This window comes from Chenopodium album, chromosome 2 (genome assembly GCF_948465745.1).
Source record: "Chenopodium album chromosome 2, dcCheAlbu1.1, whole genome shotgun sequence".
NCBI classification, from domain to species: domain Eukaryota; kingdom Viridiplantae; phylum Streptophyta; class Magnoliopsida; order Caryophyllales; family Amaranthaceae; genus Chenopodium; species Chenopodium album.
Genome location: NC_137835.1, coordinates 78,362,826 through 78,379,493, shown reverse-complemented (window position 1 = coordinate 78,379,493; position 16,668 = coordinate 78,362,826). Strand labels below are relative to the sequence as shown.

Sequence of the window (16,668 nt, the reverse complement as noted above, 5' to 3'; positions counted from 1 at the left end):
TCACCTTTAGGTGGCGAATTATTAGATGTTTGGATCAGGTCGAATTATGATTGATTGTCAAAAAGTTTGGTGTGGTAAATCCAATCTTTGTATTCATATATATTTTCAGATAGTTCGTGTTTGAATTGAGTGATACTGGGTATGCTCAATGTGAGATGGTTACTTTGAAGTGAAAGTAGCTCAGGAGTCTGAGAATAAGAGCAGTAAAGACCATCATTTTATGAAAGCTAAGATTAGTAAAAACAGAAGTGCCAACTTTAGTTGTCCTGTACATTGAAAACCCTTCAATAATTACCAGAGAAGCTCAATATCATATAGTCCACAAAAGATTTGATTTGTTACAAAAGAACTATGATAACATGGTCTTTCCATCTACTAGTCGAGTTGGACTTAGTTACCATACAATGTCTGGATAATGGTGTTGTGCCATGGGTCTGATAGATGCTGCAGAAGGTTGTCGAAAGGCCCCTTTCCGGTCACATTGTGCTGCACGATGAATCCTAAGAATGCCAACATAGCCAACCTCCCTGCCAAAAATGAAACATACAAAGATCAGCTCGATTTTGACAAATATTTCCATCAGATTACCTCAAACTCTAGTCCTACTTCGCTAAGCAACTGCATATTTAGCTAAAACAGCCACTTACAAGGCCTAGTCTAAGTCCCACAAATCGACTAACTGAAAAGAGAACGAAAAACAGATGCATATTGCAAGCATTAGAAGAGGAAAAAGGCGATACCATTAGCAAGCTCCTTCTCCTTGGCCTCAAGAGTAGGTGCAAAGTTAAGAGGGTTGAATATACCACCAGGGTAACCACATTCATTAGGAGGCAAGCTGTATTGCTTGAAAATGGGGTCTTGGTTAACACATCCAGGGTTCTTGATGTCCTGCCATCTCCTAATCTCGACATAGTGGAATAAGATGAACTCGATCACAAACAAGGTTGATGATGAGGCGAAGTACTCTGACTTCCCTGCATCATACCATTTTGGTACGTTGATGATACCAATACTTGTGAACACCTCTGGTAGCAGCATACCGGCAACTCCAAGCATTGCCCACCGCCCATTCACTAGCTCGGCTTGCACGAACCACCTCAAGTTCTCTGGGTCCTCAGCTAGTCCCAAGGGATCAAATCCATTGTCTCCTGGAAGACTGAATTATATTGTACACAAAAGTGTTAAGTTCAATTTGCAAACTTGTACTAAAAAAATGTCTATCTACTTCACCAAATATCATCTACATATTTACATACATCTAAGATAAGTGGCTTAAACTAAGGGTCTGTTCTCATTGACTGAACTCAATTGAACTGAACTGAATTTATTAGAGTTGAGCTGAACTGAATTGAATATTTTATAATAGAAGGAAATTAGGAGCTGAACTGAACTGAACTAATTAGAGCTGAGTTGAACTGAAAATAATCGTATGAGAACAGGCCCTAAGGCCACAATTCTTAAGGCAACTTGTTATTGATAATTTTTCAGCTAGATTCTTTAAGTTTGTTATTAATCAGTTAAAAACAACAACAATCATGATTTTAATGTAACAACTGCATTGGCCTCTAATATTTACGATCGGATGATTAAATGATTTTGCCTATATAACTTTTTCTGAACATTTCATGACATTCATGTTCCGTACTATCATGTAACTAATTATTTTAAGTAAAGGGGTTACAATTTTAATAAAATAAATTGATTTTACTAGGTGTAAAATACTCTTAACTCTTAATGATTCTGTTGTTAATTTAGAAGACTTGATCAAGTATAGTTTAAAAGAGTTGAATAAAGTGTTAAATGTTACCTGCCAGTAAGATAGTCAGGAGAAGCCAAACCAGGCAACCACTCTCCTTTCTTAGCCTCAACCTTGAGAGAACTAGTAGTTGTAGTAGAGGGCAACCTAACATTGCCAACACCACATTCCTTGTTAAGCTTCCCTGGAACACCACTCAAAAACCTCGATTTCGACGCGCACGGGCGGAAACCGGCAATCGAAGCCTGTGTAGTCACGGCTGCCATCCTCAATTGATCAATTAAATTTTAATTCAAGCAAACTAGCTTGTTAGCTAGGCAGGAACAAAAAAAAGATGTGTAACAAAATGTTGATGTTATGTTACACTATCCCTTGTAATTTCATTTCTAATGCATGTCTTGTGGCTCTTGTTTATTGGGAATGAAGTGTTATTTTGGTGACTTGGATTTTTTTTTGGTGGGGTAATCCAACGGCTAAGATTGGGTTTTGAGTCTTTAAGAGTTGGAGATTAGCCAATGAGAAATGATTTTTGCTATCCTTATCTAATGTTATATCCATATATCTATAATCTATTGCTTTGTTTCTGCTGGTTTTTATAGATTATATGGGTCCCATTTTGATGCCACGTAGGAAGATTTTTCATAACTTGAATTTTAGTTACCCATTTAGCAATTGACAGCTGGTAGGCTGTATTTCTTTCAAACCATCCATATTATATCTAGGATTTGTTCTATTGTTCCCTACTATGACGAGGAATAAGTAGGATTTGAGTTAGTACTTGGGTAATGTTAGAGAGAACCATATGATATAAACAACAAAGAAATTTTAAGCAAGATTGATAATGAATTACAATGCCATCTTGTAATTTTTTATTTTTTATGTTTTAGTTGATGAAGCTTATCTTCACTTAATATAAAGTCACTGATTTGATTTTAATAAAATACTAAAATTTGATATAGTCTATTTGAATTATTGTGTTGGTTTGGCTAAACTCATTACACTTATGTATGAGAAAAAGGGCAAAGCATAGTCAAATGAATTTTGTTAGACTCGTCTTATCGACCACTTTTTAAATATGTGATTTTCATAAGTTATTCTTACACAATTAGATAAAGTAGCAATAAGTAATCGAACATTAAGTTAGTTATCATTTGTATATTTATGGCCTAGTCTGATCTAATCTAATTCTAATAAGAATAACTAATACTCGTAATTTTATGATATAAGTTGATGATAACAAGTTTTTGATAAACATTCACAAGATTGATAGCGTTTATAATAGACAATGAATTTGATGATAGCAAACACTGTTATTGAGATACAACAAGATTGATTGCATTGAGTAGCCAAACAATTCAAGTCTTTTGTAAACGACTTAAATTATAAGTGACATAGTAGCCCTGTTGCCACAATTCAGTGAGATTCAACCTTATGTTGTTTCAATCACTTACAGGCTCGTAGTGTTGTCAAACAAAAAAAAAAAAAAAAAAAAAAAAAAAAAGGCCCGTGGTAGCATTTAGTTTAATAAGGGTTATATGTACATTAATGGCTAAATTGACAGTTTAAAGACAAATAGATAATTGAAACCACACAATGACTCAAATGGACTCTCAAAGTATCGTGGGTTCAATAAACACCTCGACCATTCACATTTTCAGGTCTGTTAAAATCAAAAAATCGTCTAAATGCGAAGGTTATACACACAAAATCGTATCATTTTCAGAATTTGTAGGACCTAATTCATATAATGGGCTCTCTTGGTGCCCGGGGGTCTATGGGTAGCATCCTAACGTCTTACATTTTTTTATCTACTAGAAAAGCAAAAAATTATCCAAAACTGCAACTAAGGGCATTGATTGAATTGAATTGAACTGAACTTATTAGATCTGAAATGAACTGAACTGAATATTTTATAAAAGAAGAAAATTAGGAGCTGAACTGAACTGGACTGAACTGAACTTATTAAAGCTCAACTGAATTGAAATAAAAATAATCATATGAGAACAAGCCCTATTACACAAAATCAAATCATTTTTGGAGGTTTTGGGACTTAGTGTTGAAAATTTTCAAGATGGTAACTTGATTAGTGATGCTATTGAAGAATAGACTTCCCAATATCACCGCATGTAATAGTCTCGTATTGGTCGAAAGAAGAGAGTACTAATCACTTAATAAGGCTAAGAGACTACTCCTCCTCTTTTTTGGTTTGTGGGTGTTGCCCAAACACGTATTTAACTATCATGAGATCATAGTCTTGGAGTTTATGAAAAGCATCTCATTCTCTTTAATTTTTTAAGAATTTGAAAAAGTCGAAAATTATCCAAAATTGATGAGAGCTCAAGCTCTCGCCATTATTCTTGTACGACCACGGGATGCGAGTTGAACACAATCCGTGACTGTTTGTGTTTGGTGCATCGAGTAATGGGCCTGGTCAATTTGTGAACAAACCATGATATTTGTGTAAGAGCTAAGCACAATCTCCCATGTCATCCTCATTGGGCTTGACACACTTTTTGACCAGCCTGCTCAATTTTTTCAATCTATATTTCTAATTTGAATTTTTGAAGAATAATGGCCTGGGCTCTAAAATGTTTACCTGACGGACCAATCTGATCTACTGAATTTTGATCATATTCGTATTCATATACTTTGTATATACATTATACAAGAAACAAAACTAATCATAGATTTGATTCTTCTAAATGTATTTGTTCATAATATCTAATTTTTAATGACGTTGACAATACTTATGTGGTAAGATTTACCAATTTTGAAGGGTTTTTTTTTTTTTTTTTTTTTTAATATATATATATATATATATTTCTTTTTGGCGGAGGTATGGTTTATTTCTAAAAAGAATAAGAGTCTGTTTCGATTTATTGAACTGAATTGATTGAAACTGAACAGATTGTTATATTGCTAAACAATTTTCTCACTTGGTTGACCATTGAATTGAATATAATCTTGTACTCCGTATGATTTAATAATTTTCATGCAGTTGTACAGCCTTAATATTGCAATTGATGTTTGGTTAAACATCACATTGACTTGAGCAACATTATGTAACTGAATAATTATTATCGAATAAAATTATAAGCAATTAGTAGTTAGGAGTACATATTTTTACTATGATGCCACACATATAAAACGGAGGAAGTATTAACTACGGTGCACGATCGGTCAGTTCCTATGGTCGGGCAGTCCTATGTACAAGCAAGAATAAATAGAGTCATTTAAGTGTCTTTATATCTCGCTGTCGAATCATTGACATCCCACATGATCTTCATGCAGGCGTGCACATCGACAGGTAGAAAGTATCTTGTACTAAAATTATGGCATAACAACAAACACAATACAATAACATAAATAACTTTCAATCATAACTCAAAAATATAATAATAACACCCTTTTATACTCACAACAAACTACATAATTTAACTGCTAATGCAGTGATTACACTTGATTTTGCTTAAACACAAACTTAACAGACAATAATCACTTAACTTTCAAACCAAACCTTAATTATTCCTAGAAGAAAAAAAAAACTCACTTCTAAAATAACCAATTAAATATTGGCGGGTGGTAAAAACCCACCCCTGCCTAAATTCTGTCCCATTATAATATCAGGACAGAAATAAAATAACCCATGACCCATAATTGAATTTTTTAGAAAATTAAAAAATATGAAATGGGCTTGGTGTTACAAAAAAAAAGCCCAAATTAATTTTTTTAATTTTCCATTTTAAATTCAGGACTGATATATAATAAGGGTTACACTAAAATTAACCCTTATTATTGTGTACCCCACACTTTGTATTAATAAAAAAAAAAACTACACTTAGTTTAATTAATTATGCCTAGTAAAATTATGACTTTCTTTTTTCTCTAGTGAAATTTATGTATTAAAATTGGCCACCGGAGTAAGTCTGGCCAAAGGACCAATTAGGAGGAGCCACGTTAAGGGCGGTGACGGTTCGGCCGTCACTGGCGGTGACCTTAAAGGAGAGGCTTTGACCATTGAGGAGAGAGTTGGATTGCCAATTTTGCCCCCAGTTTCTTGACATAGATTGCCAATTAGTTCTAGAGCCTTTGATTGAGGCTGCATGAACATCTCCTGCACCTCCAACGTTGGTGATTAAAACCAAGTTGAAGTAAGAATGACCGTTGATTGTGAATCTGATTCCACCCTTCTTTCGGCATGCTACCCTGCATTCACATACATAAGATTATTATTAATATTATGCTTTTCTTTTTAATTTAATGGCATAGTATTTGGACATGTCACATAAAAGATTATGAGTAATTGTTCTTGTTTTTAGGGTTTGGTACCTTTCCAAGGTGGATGTATAAAGAGGTTTATGATTTTGATGTGGTATGGAAATATGGAATAAAGTTTGGTATATTAATAAGTTAATCATACCTTAACTTGAGTAATGAATTCATCCGTTTCATATTATTTGCTACTACGGAGTACATGTTACATAAATGAAAAATGTGATATGGAGAAAGGAGAAATACTTAATTGGTATAGAGGGAGTACCATATTTGGCAAATTATTAACACCTAAGAAAAAACTAAAAATACCCTTGTAATAAAAAGGTAGGGACAATATTTTTGGGTAAGTGGCGGGTTTAATATGCCAAAAGTGGTCTTCTTGCATTCTCACTTTAACTTTATTAATCTACGTAGTATTGTGAAACAGAGGAAGTACATACGAATACAAGATGACGTTTTGCGCCTTTTGTTGTCAAAATAGACAAAAATCAATGTTAATCATGATTAACCAAAGTTCTATATGCAATCAAGTTCAATTATCCTTAATATTTGTAAGAATATAAGTTTGGTGCATATATTTGTGTGACTTTTTTATATATGCATGAATGAATTAGAAACACGCCAAGCTTATCAAACAATTATTGTTCACTTTCACAAATATAAACTACGAAGTACAAACACATAACATGGAACTAGCTAAAACATGAGCACTAGTGTATTCTTTCACTAACAAGTACATATACTTTTTCTAAAATAACAAAAAGAAAAGTACGGAGTACTAAATTAATTAACATTATCCCCCAACTTAAGAAAAGCAACCCCCAAAACAGTTAAAGTAAAGAACTAACGACAGTTAGAATTAAACTAACAAAAAAGATTATTGGTTAATGATATATGCATAATTAAATCACATGGAAATATAGTACCATATTAATATTTATTTTAACTTAATACTCCGTAATTTTATTTTTAGCTTATTATATGCAACCCGTGAACCCGAGTAACTAACCTTCTATAGGAAACGGGGACAATTCCAGCCTTGTAGTGAGCCATTTGTTGGAAAACAGGTTGAGCAAGGTCAAAGTGCTTCAAGGGAGGGTTACACCAACCTCCTGCGTTGTTTGGCAACGCGTTGTTTGGTGGACAGAAATTTGTTGCCGTCACAATAATTGACCCAGGAAGACACCACCTCGCGTCGTTAACGCACCGCATCTCGTAGCACGCACCGCAGCTCAACCCGTCGTTGAACAGCGCCGTGCTCAATGCCGCCGTGTTCGTACCATAGCCTTGGCTGTACAAATTTCCATACCCACATGCCCCTCCTGAAAAAATTTGTACCAAAATTTCAACAATTAATCAACATGCATTTACATATATAATTATTAGCTAAGAAACTACATTTTTGTTAGTAATTAAATTATTAGACCGTCTTATGGCCTGGCTTGTTAAATTGGACTGTATCTATTTTTAAAGTGTTGTAATTAGTATATCATCCCACCTCCTTGTAATAAAGTATCTATCCGCTCACTTACTAACTAAATTGAGTTAGTGTATCAGCTAGAGGAGGTGGGATGATATACTACAGTAAGTGAGCGGATAGATACTTCAAAATTTGAAAAAAAATAGATAAAAAAAAATGGCATACCCATGGTGCCGGAAGCGTCGCCACCACCGTAAAAGGTGGCGTGAGCTTCGGTCCAACCTTGACCGGCATGGGGATGAGCAAAGGAAGAGTAAAAAAGAAGAGAGGAAATGGTGAGGACAAGGTAGACAACGTGAGACATGTTAGGGTTCCTTTAGTGTAAGAATTTATGCACTAAAGGAGTAAAGAGCGAGCTAGAAAAGGCGTAAAAGTGGTGAGGGAAGTAAAGAAGTTTGGGATGTGAGTTGAAGAAAAATGGGAGCGGGGTAAGTGGGGTTAAATAGAGGGAAAAAGTGAAGTGTGGGGTTTGGTTTTTTGGACTAAAGAGGCGCAAAGTTGGAACTTAACTAGCCCACAAATACCACACTAGGGGTTTGATGAGGTCAGAATTAATTAAAAGTTGCTAAGCTAGTCATGTTACTAAATGATTAGAAGTGTGGTTCACTTATTCCCCAATTGAGAAGTTGATTATAATCAAAGTTAAGTTAATTAATATGTTTTGAGGTTATGAATATTCTCTGTTATCCTTACATTTATTTCTTAATTGTAATTAGAGCCGGGCACGGGCTAGTGTATCTGATGCTTTAACGGATTGTGCACTCGTGTCTAAACAAAGTTACGTTGTATTGTGCATAGCTCATGATGAATTTATAAACGAATCAGTGTGCAGTTAGGTCCATGAGTTGTGTTAGCGAGTCTCATTAATTATAATACTTTGTATTATAGATTGGTCAAAATAAACTAAGCGAGCCGTCGTACTCGTGTCAAATTTTGAAAATGTTGTCCACGTAACCCATTGCCCACTTGCATTTACTTCTTTTAAGGCCTTTACGCTATTTTTATGTCATGCTTGCATGATTCTCAATCATGTGTCGTGTACTCGTGTCAGCTTTATTCATGGAAAACTCTTATTTCATTACACTCTTATGTTTATAGAATTGAAATTATACTTTACTTGAATCCATACCCAAAAGTGCATGCTTCACACAAGTCAAATATAAAATGTAACTAAACAAGATAAGTGAAACTGTCTCGAATCAAAATTGACCCAACCTAAACAGATTTGATAAAAATCAAATATATTTATTTGAAAATTTTATTTTTGCATGATAAGCTCATTTTCAATACACCAAAAACTAAACCAGCCTGAATAGTCAACCCGAACTCTAAATGATGGCCTCTTTACATGAATTTTTTACCATAATTGAATGAGTCAAACGCAACCTGAATTTGATCCAAAAGCCAACTCACTACTTAAATCCAAGCCTAATTTGAAGTATTCCAAAGCATTCTTTGTTTTAGTACTACTATTGATATAATCATATAAACATTATTTAACCCAAAATACCTTTTAAAAAAAAAAAAAAAAATACCCCAATGCCACTATACTAAGCTAGAGATACAACATCATAATTGCCTAACAACTAATTGCAAATCTGAAATTGTAGTTATGATATTAACCTTAAAAATAAAGGCATTAATTATAAATTATTTTTGTGTAAAGTTTGAGCAATATAATAAGAATGATAAATTAATCCACAGAAATAACCTTATCATTTCAACTACATACATACGTATGTACTCAACTCGTATTTCAAAAAAATTGAAGATGTGATATGGTACCAAGTTTATGAGCCGTTGGTTTTAGAAGAGCAAGACAAAGTTGAATGCCACAACTATATATGTTATGTTATGAATTCAAGTATGGCCCTCCAAACAAGGACTAGTTGCCACAACTAGCTTCTGTAATTCAACCCTCAATTGTTGTCTGTCCTTTTCGTTATTTAGCGACTCCATACCAACGTATGTACATACTTTCATAAATGATAAAGGTTTTTTTTAATCAATCTGACGTATTTATTTATTTATTTACTTATTTGGGATACAATTTTGGGCGATGTAACTCAGGATTAAACAACTGTTAAAAAAAATAATAAAAAAAAAAAATTTGTGCCTTTTTTTTTTTAATATTTAATTTTTTTTTTAAGGATTGAAAATAAATTAAATTCTTATTCTAGTGTTTTTTCCTGACTAACCTTTGTTCAATGTGATACATATCTAATCCCTCAAAAAAAAAAAAATGTGATACATATCTAATTAATTTCCTTTTCATACTCTATTTTATCTCTATTATTAAAAGTATATTAAATACTATCCATATGTGCAACTTTTCTTGGAAATTGTAAGTTTTTATAATACTCCCTTCTTCTCTATATTACATTTTTATTTCTAAATTTACACGGGAATTAAGGAACTTTGAGTACCTAGAATTAAGGAATTTGGAGTAACCTTAAAAGTTAAAACCCATAATTAGAACCATTCAAAAAAAAAAAAAAAAATAATGATTAGAAAGTACAATGAGAATTACAAGACATTTAATTTATTGTTGTCTTTGAATAAAACAAAACAGAATGATATTAAATGTCTGCACATGTCATCAATCCTTTGAAAAGAAAAATGACCAATCACATTTGTTTATGAAAAATAAAATGACCAATCAAATTCATTTATTGTGCTACATATGGAGGAACTAGAAATGGAGGAAAGTTATGCATTTACTAATGCATAACATTGATTAAAATATTATAAAAACACATGGTAGAGAGAGAAAAAAGGAGAGAGATAGGAAGAGAGAGGCATGTAGGTGGACCACCACTACTACAAAAATGGCCAAAGAGACCCAAGATAAGAGACCGTTTATTTCAATAACGGGTCTCTTTGTTTCAAGAGACCCAATATTACAGATAACAGGTCTCTTGAAACTTAATAGAGACCCTTTATCAAAGATAACCGGTCTCTCTTTATTTTTTTTATTTTTTATATAAAATGGAGAGACCTGTGTTCTTAGAAAAGCGGTCTCTTGACCTAACACCTTAGACCGCCTATTTAAGTTAGGCGGTCTCTTGCTTTTTTTTTTCCCAACTTTTCACGCTATTATTTTTTCTTCAGCTTTTCACGCTACTTTTTTTTTTCTTTATCATTTTTTCTTTAATCCCTTTTACCCCAACGACCCAACCCACGCCTTTATAGATTACTTTCTTTTATCTTTCTCGATCTCTCCTCCTTGAAAACCCTAGTTTGCTTCAGCCTCCTGCCTTCTTGTTCATCTCCTTTTGCAACCACCTCTCACCATTGCAATGTACTTCCATTACTCTCACTAATACTCACACTCCTTCACCATTCTCTATCCTCATCTCAGCCTTGGCTCGCTACCGCCAATAACTTTGGCGTATACATCCCTCATTACCGCTTGTTGCACAGTGGGAGTGTCGGTAATTAACTTGTCATTCCCCTACTACCAACACTCAGTACTCTTTCTTTAGATTCAAAGGTTTGTCTCTCTCTCTCTCTCCCCCCTTCATCTTTCCTTTGTGAATGAGTTGGTTTTTGATTTGATATTTTGGGTAATTTTTTCTGAATTTTGGTTTTGTATTTTAATTGGTGAATTGGTTGTAAATTTTAGAGATTAATTTTTTGAGCAAACTTGGTTTTCACTTTGAGGAAACTACCATACATAAGAGTATATTGAAAATAAAATTTAGATCTCATTTCACAATTATTTTTTCATTAATCTCATTAATTAAATAGGATAAGTTCAGCGAATTTGTTGTATAAAAAATTGTTTAGTTATGCTTTTTCTTTCATTTTTTGCGAATTTTTTCTAATGATTATCATCAATTCAATTGGGATAGAGTAGTTTTTTTAGGATACTCCATTATTTGAATTTTGGGTTATTGAATTTGCTTATGAAATTCTTGATTTGGATTTTATGATGTTGTTATGTACAATTTTTTGGGTTAAGCTAATTGCCTAATTCTTATACGTTAATTGCAGATAATAATAATATGGAGTTAATAGACAAAGCTAAAGACAAAGATCTACACAAATGAGTTGTTGAAGGTTACGATGAAGATGATTAAGGGTTTTTTTTTTTTTTTTTTTTTTTAATAATTATGGGTTTTTCATAATTTTGTACTCTGTATCATGTATAAAATATTTAAGATGGTAGTTTTACATGTATAAAAATAAATTAATTATTTTTATGATATGTAATTTTAATGTATGCTTTAAAAATCAAATATTTTTTTTTTAATTTTATTTTTAAATGACACCAAGAGACCTGTGAAGTTAAATAAGCGGACTCTCTTTACCAAAAACAGAGACTGCCTAAGTTCAATAGGCAGTCTCGGTTTTCCAAAAAAAGAGACCGCCTAACATTAATAATCGGTCTTACTTTTCTTATTCTAGAGACCACCTTTCAGCAATAAGTGGTCTTAATTTTTGTATTCTAGAGACCGCTTCTATCAAAGCAGTCTCTTAGCCAAAGAGACCGCTTAGCTAGAGACCGCCTCTAAAGCAGTCTCTTTGGCCTTTTTAGACGGGTCTCTTTGGCCTTTTTTGTACGCCTAATTTTTGATTGGATTGTATCACGTGATGGGGGACCACATGCTGATTGTTCCACTAAAAGTTTATATAGTACCATTGAATCCTCTGTGGTACTATTTACGCATAACTTTAGTACAACGGAATGCATATATAATACCATTATGTGCACATATAGTATCACTGTATATTCAATGGTACCATTTGATCATCCAATGATATCAGAATATTTATTCGTTTGTACATATGCATAATTACATGAATACCCTTTGTTATGCATTTCTAAATGCCTAACATTCCTCCCTTTAAAATTCCTCCTACATATGGATTGCAATTGTTCACATGGACTAATCAACTTATAGTTTATGTGTAACCATTAATTGTCAAACGGAAAAGTAATTAAATTAATGCCACATCACACTAATTTAGGGATAATTTGGGGACATTTTGGGGAATAAATTTGGAGAATAAGGATAATTTGGTAAAAATTCACTTACTAAAAAAGGAAAGTAGGAATCTAATTTTGAAACTCCAAAAAGGAAAGTAGAAATGTAATTTAAGGATAGAGGGAGTAATAGTTGTAATAATTATCACATTTAAATGTCAATGCAATAGTTGAACAATTTTAAGCATGCGAACTTCTTAAAGTAAAATAAAGTGTATAAGGCCCTATTCTTTTGAGTTGTTCTTCTCTACTATGTTGAAATGTGTTTTGCACGGCTTAAAAATAATAATTAACAGTAATAACAATTGATATTTAATAATAATAGCATTTAATAATAATTAATATTTAAAGATAATGATAATTAATATTTAATCATAATAAAAGAAGAAAAAGAATAGCAAGAAAAAATCCCTCGAAAGAAAGGGTCGTTCTCTCTAGTGTGTCTAGGGTTTTACTGCCGTTTGCTTCGGCTCTTGTGATCTGAGTGATTTTCTTTGGATTCCTATGGCGGATGACATTGCTGACCGCTATGCGAACCTTAAGCTTGATGATGAGGATGGGGGCGTGGTTGATTTGGGTGTGGTGGATTCATCCTCTAATAAACAAAAGTTCCATTTGATGTTGATTGGCCGATTAGTGACTGAGAGTCCCTATAACGTTGAGGCTTTTAAGAATACTATGACGAAGGTTTGGATGTTACAGGACAAAGTAGTGATTAGGGCTTTAGGCCCGAATCTTTATGCATTTCAATTCTTCCATTGGAAGGATAAGGAGAAAGTTTTGAATGGGCGACCATGGTGTTTTGATAATTTATTGCTTTTTCTAAAAGAAATAGAAGGGAATGAGCAGCCGGAAAAAATTCCTCTGTTTCACTGCCCGTTCTGGGTAAGAATTAAACATCTACCCTTCAATTGCAGGTCAGATGAAGATGTTAAGGAGTTGGTGGCAAATTGAGGTGAGGTATTGGAGATGGAAGAGGATATATTGGGGTTGGATCGATTCCGGCGTGCCAAGATTATGATCAATATTACTAAGCCTTTGCGAAGATTTCAGAGAGTCCTTGACAAGAGTGGCAGTGAAATTTGTATTGAATTCGCATATGAACGATTGTCGTATTTTTGTTATGCCTGTGGTGTGATTGGACATTCGGAAAGGGATTGTTTCCTTGTCTCGGAGGAGAGTAAGAAACAGAGGCTCGGATGGGGGAGATGGCTTAAAGCATCGCCCAGAAAGGGAAGGATGCGGGAAGTAGAGGAGTTGGAGACAGTTCTTACCTCAAGGAAGAAACTCTTCATCACAAGAGACTCTGAACAATTTATTTCTAGTAAAGAGTTTGTTCCGGAGGAGACATCATTGATAAATGCTGATGATTTGGGTAAGAGTGCTGACCTTGGTGTGAATGTTGCGGTTTTGCCTAATTTAGAGACCTCGTTGATGGGGAGTGGTGGTGGGTGGAAGAGTGCGGGGGATGAGGAGGGAGAGGGGGAAAAATATGATAGTACATTTGAAGGGGGGCCTTAATTTGGGTGAGACACAAAAGCAGAAAGAGAGCAGTTTGACAGAGGGAGTGGGTGTGATAAAAAATCAAGAGGGAGCAGGGGGCTTTATTTTTGGTGCTGGAGTAGAAATGCATAATAAAAAATAATACTAAAGGGAGAAATAAGGGGTACAGGGAGATAGGGAGGGAGAGAGTCCAGTTTGACACTCATATGGAGGGAGAGGGTGATGGAGTTTTAGGGAAGAGAGATACGGGGGCAATTCTGCTTAGTGAGGAAAATGAAGGTGCTAAGAAGAAGTTGTTGTTACAAGATGAAAATTCCGGATTGCGGGTGGTGGAGGCTGTTGTTGAGCAGCCCCGCCAAGCTCAATGAGTGCTTTAAGCTTAAACTGCAGAGGTCTGGGCAACACCTCTGCAGTGAATAGCCTTCGAAATTTAATTCGGAGGGAGGCCCCGTCTCTTATTTTCTTAATGGAGACGAAGCTTAGTAGTGGTGAGATGGGCAAGGTGCGTTCGAAGTTGTTGGGGTATGATGGTGTTGCGGTCGATAGCAAGGGGAGGTCGGGTGGACTTGCTCTGTTATGGGTGAAAGGGTTGAAGGTGGAGCTAAGATCAATGTCAATACATCATATTGATGTTAGTGTCGAGGGGTTAGGGAATGTGGGGTGGTGTTTCACCGGTTTTTATGGATGGCCAGAAGTCCATAATAGGCATTTATCATGGAAGTTGCTTGCTGAACTTGCTGGTGGAGAGGAGGGGTTGTGGATTTGTATGGGGGACTTTAATGAAATTCTTGCGGACTCGGAGAAAAAAGGAGGGCGTGATCGAGCACTATGGCAGATAGAGCAATTTCGTGAGGCTGTGGAATTGTGTGAATTGAGAGATGTCCCGTTCTCAGGTTATGATTTCACTTTTGACAACGGTCAATCTGGCGAGGATAATGTTCAATGTAGGCTCGATAGAGCCCTAGCTCGTCAAACTTGGCTTGAGTCTTTCCCAAAAGCAAAAGTCCTTCACTTAGAGCGTGAATGGACTGATCATGCCCCAATCAAGCTATTATTAGAATAGGGAAATGGTACTAGAAGGAAAGAAGAGAAGCCGTTCCGTTTCGAGCAAATATGGACTGAAAGTGATAAGTGTGCGGAAGTGGTGGAACAAGCTTGGGTGGGTGGTCAGCATACGGTGGAGGGAAAATTAGCTTTATTTGCAGAGCTCTTGAAATCGTGGAGTGACAAGGAGTTCGGTATGATTTTTCGTGAAATAAGGAAGAGGAGGAAAAGACTGGGCATTTTGAATAAGGGGGGCAGATCTGAGGCTCGAGTGAACGAGAGAAAAAAGGTGGTGAAGGAAATTGCAGACTTGATACACTATGAAGAGATGTACTGGCGGCAACGTTCGAGGGCCCTTTGGCTCAAGGATGGTGACCGAAACTCGAATTTTTTCCATAGAAAGGCTTCTGCTCGACGTGCAAAAAATAACATTACTCATCTCATTGATAACAGTGGAGTTCGACAGGAAGGGGATGAGGGGATTTGTGGTGTGGCGGTGGACTATTTTCACAATCTGTTTTGCTCATCGACTCCCAGTAATGTTGATATAGCGCTTGAGGGTGTTGAAAGGAGAGTGACATCGGAGATGAATGCAAGTCTGAATGCTCCTTACAAGGCGGAGGAAGTGCTCATAGCTTTGAAACAAATGCATCCTCTGAAAGCTCCTGGCCCTGATGGTATGTGTCCTTTATTTTTTCAAACGTATTGGCATATTGTGGGTCATGATGTCACTTCGTTGGTGTTAGGTGTTCTAAATGGGGATATGATTCCGAAGCAAATAAATGAAACTTTTATTGTTTTAATCCCCAAAACGAAGGAGCCAGATAAGATGACTGAGTTTAGACCAATTAGTTTGTGTAATGTGGTTTATAAACTGATTACCAAAGTGCTTGCCAATAGACTGAAAATATTTCTCTCTGATATTACCTCAATTAATCAGAGTACTTTTGTTCCTGGAAGACTAATCACAGACAATATTTTGGTAGCGTTTGAGCTCTTTCATCATATGAAAATGTCCGAAAGTGAAGGGGTGTGATGGCATTGAAGCTAGATATGGCTAAAGCTTATGACATCAACACGAAAGAACTCCACTTGCTTAATAAGTCACATACATAATCATCAAATATATATATTAAGGTAGAAAGGTGGGCAGGGCCACACGATCGCCCCTAATAAGTCACTTTTAAAGGAAATGATTATTAAATTTTAATCATTCCTACGCACACAAAAATTAAATAAAATAATTCCCTTAATTCAATTCCCACCAAAATCCAAGCATTAAGTAAATAAGATAATTAAATAAACACATAATAATAGGTCCATAATTACATGCTTCACATAAACAAATTAAATCATTTAAACATTTCACATTACACAAGGAATCTCATTCCATTCCATATTACATGCTTTAATCTTAAACATGATACTAAGTGATCACTCAATTTTGCACCATTACATGAAACATACACAATTAAATAACTTGCATAATCACTTCATACAATAATAAAAAGACAAAAGAATTAATTACAATGCATACAGAAATAAATAATATATTCTATACGCCCTTCCTAATTCTACCCAAATCTCGCCGATAAATAAAATAAGAACACGAAGTAAGAA

At 34.8% G+C, this 16,668-nt stretch overlaps 4 protein-coding genes across 4 annotated transcripts; 2 read left to right on the top strand and 2 right to left on the bottom strand.

Annotated features, from left to right (window-relative positions):
- Positions 1-195: 195 nt before the first annotated feature.
- LOC145601672 (chlorophyll a-b binding protein 4, chloroplastic-like) lies at positions 196-2,209 on the bottom strand. Its single transcript, XM_081657731.1, has 3 exons — positions 1,808-2,209; positions 741-1,156; positions 196-527 (listed from the first exon to the last, which is right to left on the bottom strand). Exons 1-3 carry the CDS (start codon positions 2,020-2,022, stop codon positions 391-393), a joined length of 768 nt encoding a protein of 255 aa, XP_081513857.1. The 5' UTR covers positions 2,023-2,209; the 3' UTR covers positions 196-390.
- A 2,940-nt stretch (positions 2,210-5,149) lies between these two features.
- Positions 5,150-7,933, bottom strand: LOC145601644 (expansin-A10-like). Its single transcript, XM_081657697.1, has 3 exons — positions 7,677-7,933; positions 7,041-7,353; positions 5,150-5,962 (listed from the first exon to the last, which is right to left on the bottom strand). Exons 1-3 carry the CDS (start codon positions 7,813-7,815, stop codon positions 5,659-5,661), a joined length of 756 nt encoding a protein of 251 aa, XP_081513823.1. The 5' UTR covers positions 7,816-7,933; the 3' UTR covers positions 5,150-5,658.
- Positions 7,934-13,005: 5,072 nt separating this feature from the next.
- LOC145576479 (uncharacterized) lies at positions 13,006-13,455 on the top strand. Its single transcript, XM_081634239.1, has one exon. The coding sequence runs from the start codon at positions 13,006-13,008 to the stop codon at positions 13,453-13,455; it is 450 nt and encodes a 149-aa protein (XP_081490365.1).
- A 913-nt stretch (positions 13,456-14,368) lies between these two features.
- Positions 14,369-15,067, top strand: LOC145576470 (uncharacterized). Its single transcript, XM_081634230.1, has one exon. It carries the CDS (start codon positions 14,369-14,371, stop codon positions 15,065-15,067), a length of 699 nt encoding a protein of 232 aa, XP_081490356.1.
- Positions 15,068-16,668: the final 1,601 nt, after the last annotated feature.

Bases quoted from the DNA above. Each gene is read 5' to 3' on its own strand.
- LOC145601672 (XM_081657731.1), bottom strand. From the start codon at position 2,022: ATGGCAGCCGTGACTACACAGGCTTCGATTGCCGGTTTCCGCCCGTGC. The intron at 1,157-1,807 runs GTAACATTTAAC...AATATAATTCAG, and splicing joins CCTGACTATCTTACTGGCAG to TCTTCCAGGAGACAATGGAT. The intron at 528-740 runs GTATCGCCTTTT...CATTTTTGGCAG, and splicing joins GGAGAAGGAGCTTGCTAATG to GGAGGTTGGCTATGTTGGCA.
- LOC145601644 (XM_081657697.1), bottom strand. From the start codon at position 7,815: ATGTCTCACGTTGTCTACCTTGTCCTCACCATTTCCTCTCTTCTTTTT. The intron at 7,354-7,676 runs GTATGCCATTTT...AAATTTTTTCAG, and splicing joins CGACGCTTCCGGCACCATGG to GAGGGGCATGTGGGTATGGA. The intron at 5,963-7,040 runs GTTAGTTACTCG...ATGTGAATGCAG, and splicing joins GTCCCCGTTTCCTATAGAAG to GGTAGCATGCCGAAAGAAGG.
- LOC145576479 (XM_081634239.1), top strand. From the start codon at position 13,006: ATGGCGGATGACATTGCTGACCGCTATGCGAACCTTAAGCTTGATGAT.
- LOC145576470 (XM_081634230.1), top strand. From the start codon at position 14,369: ATGAGTGCTTTAAGCTTAAACTGCAGAGGTCTGGGCAACACCTCTGCA.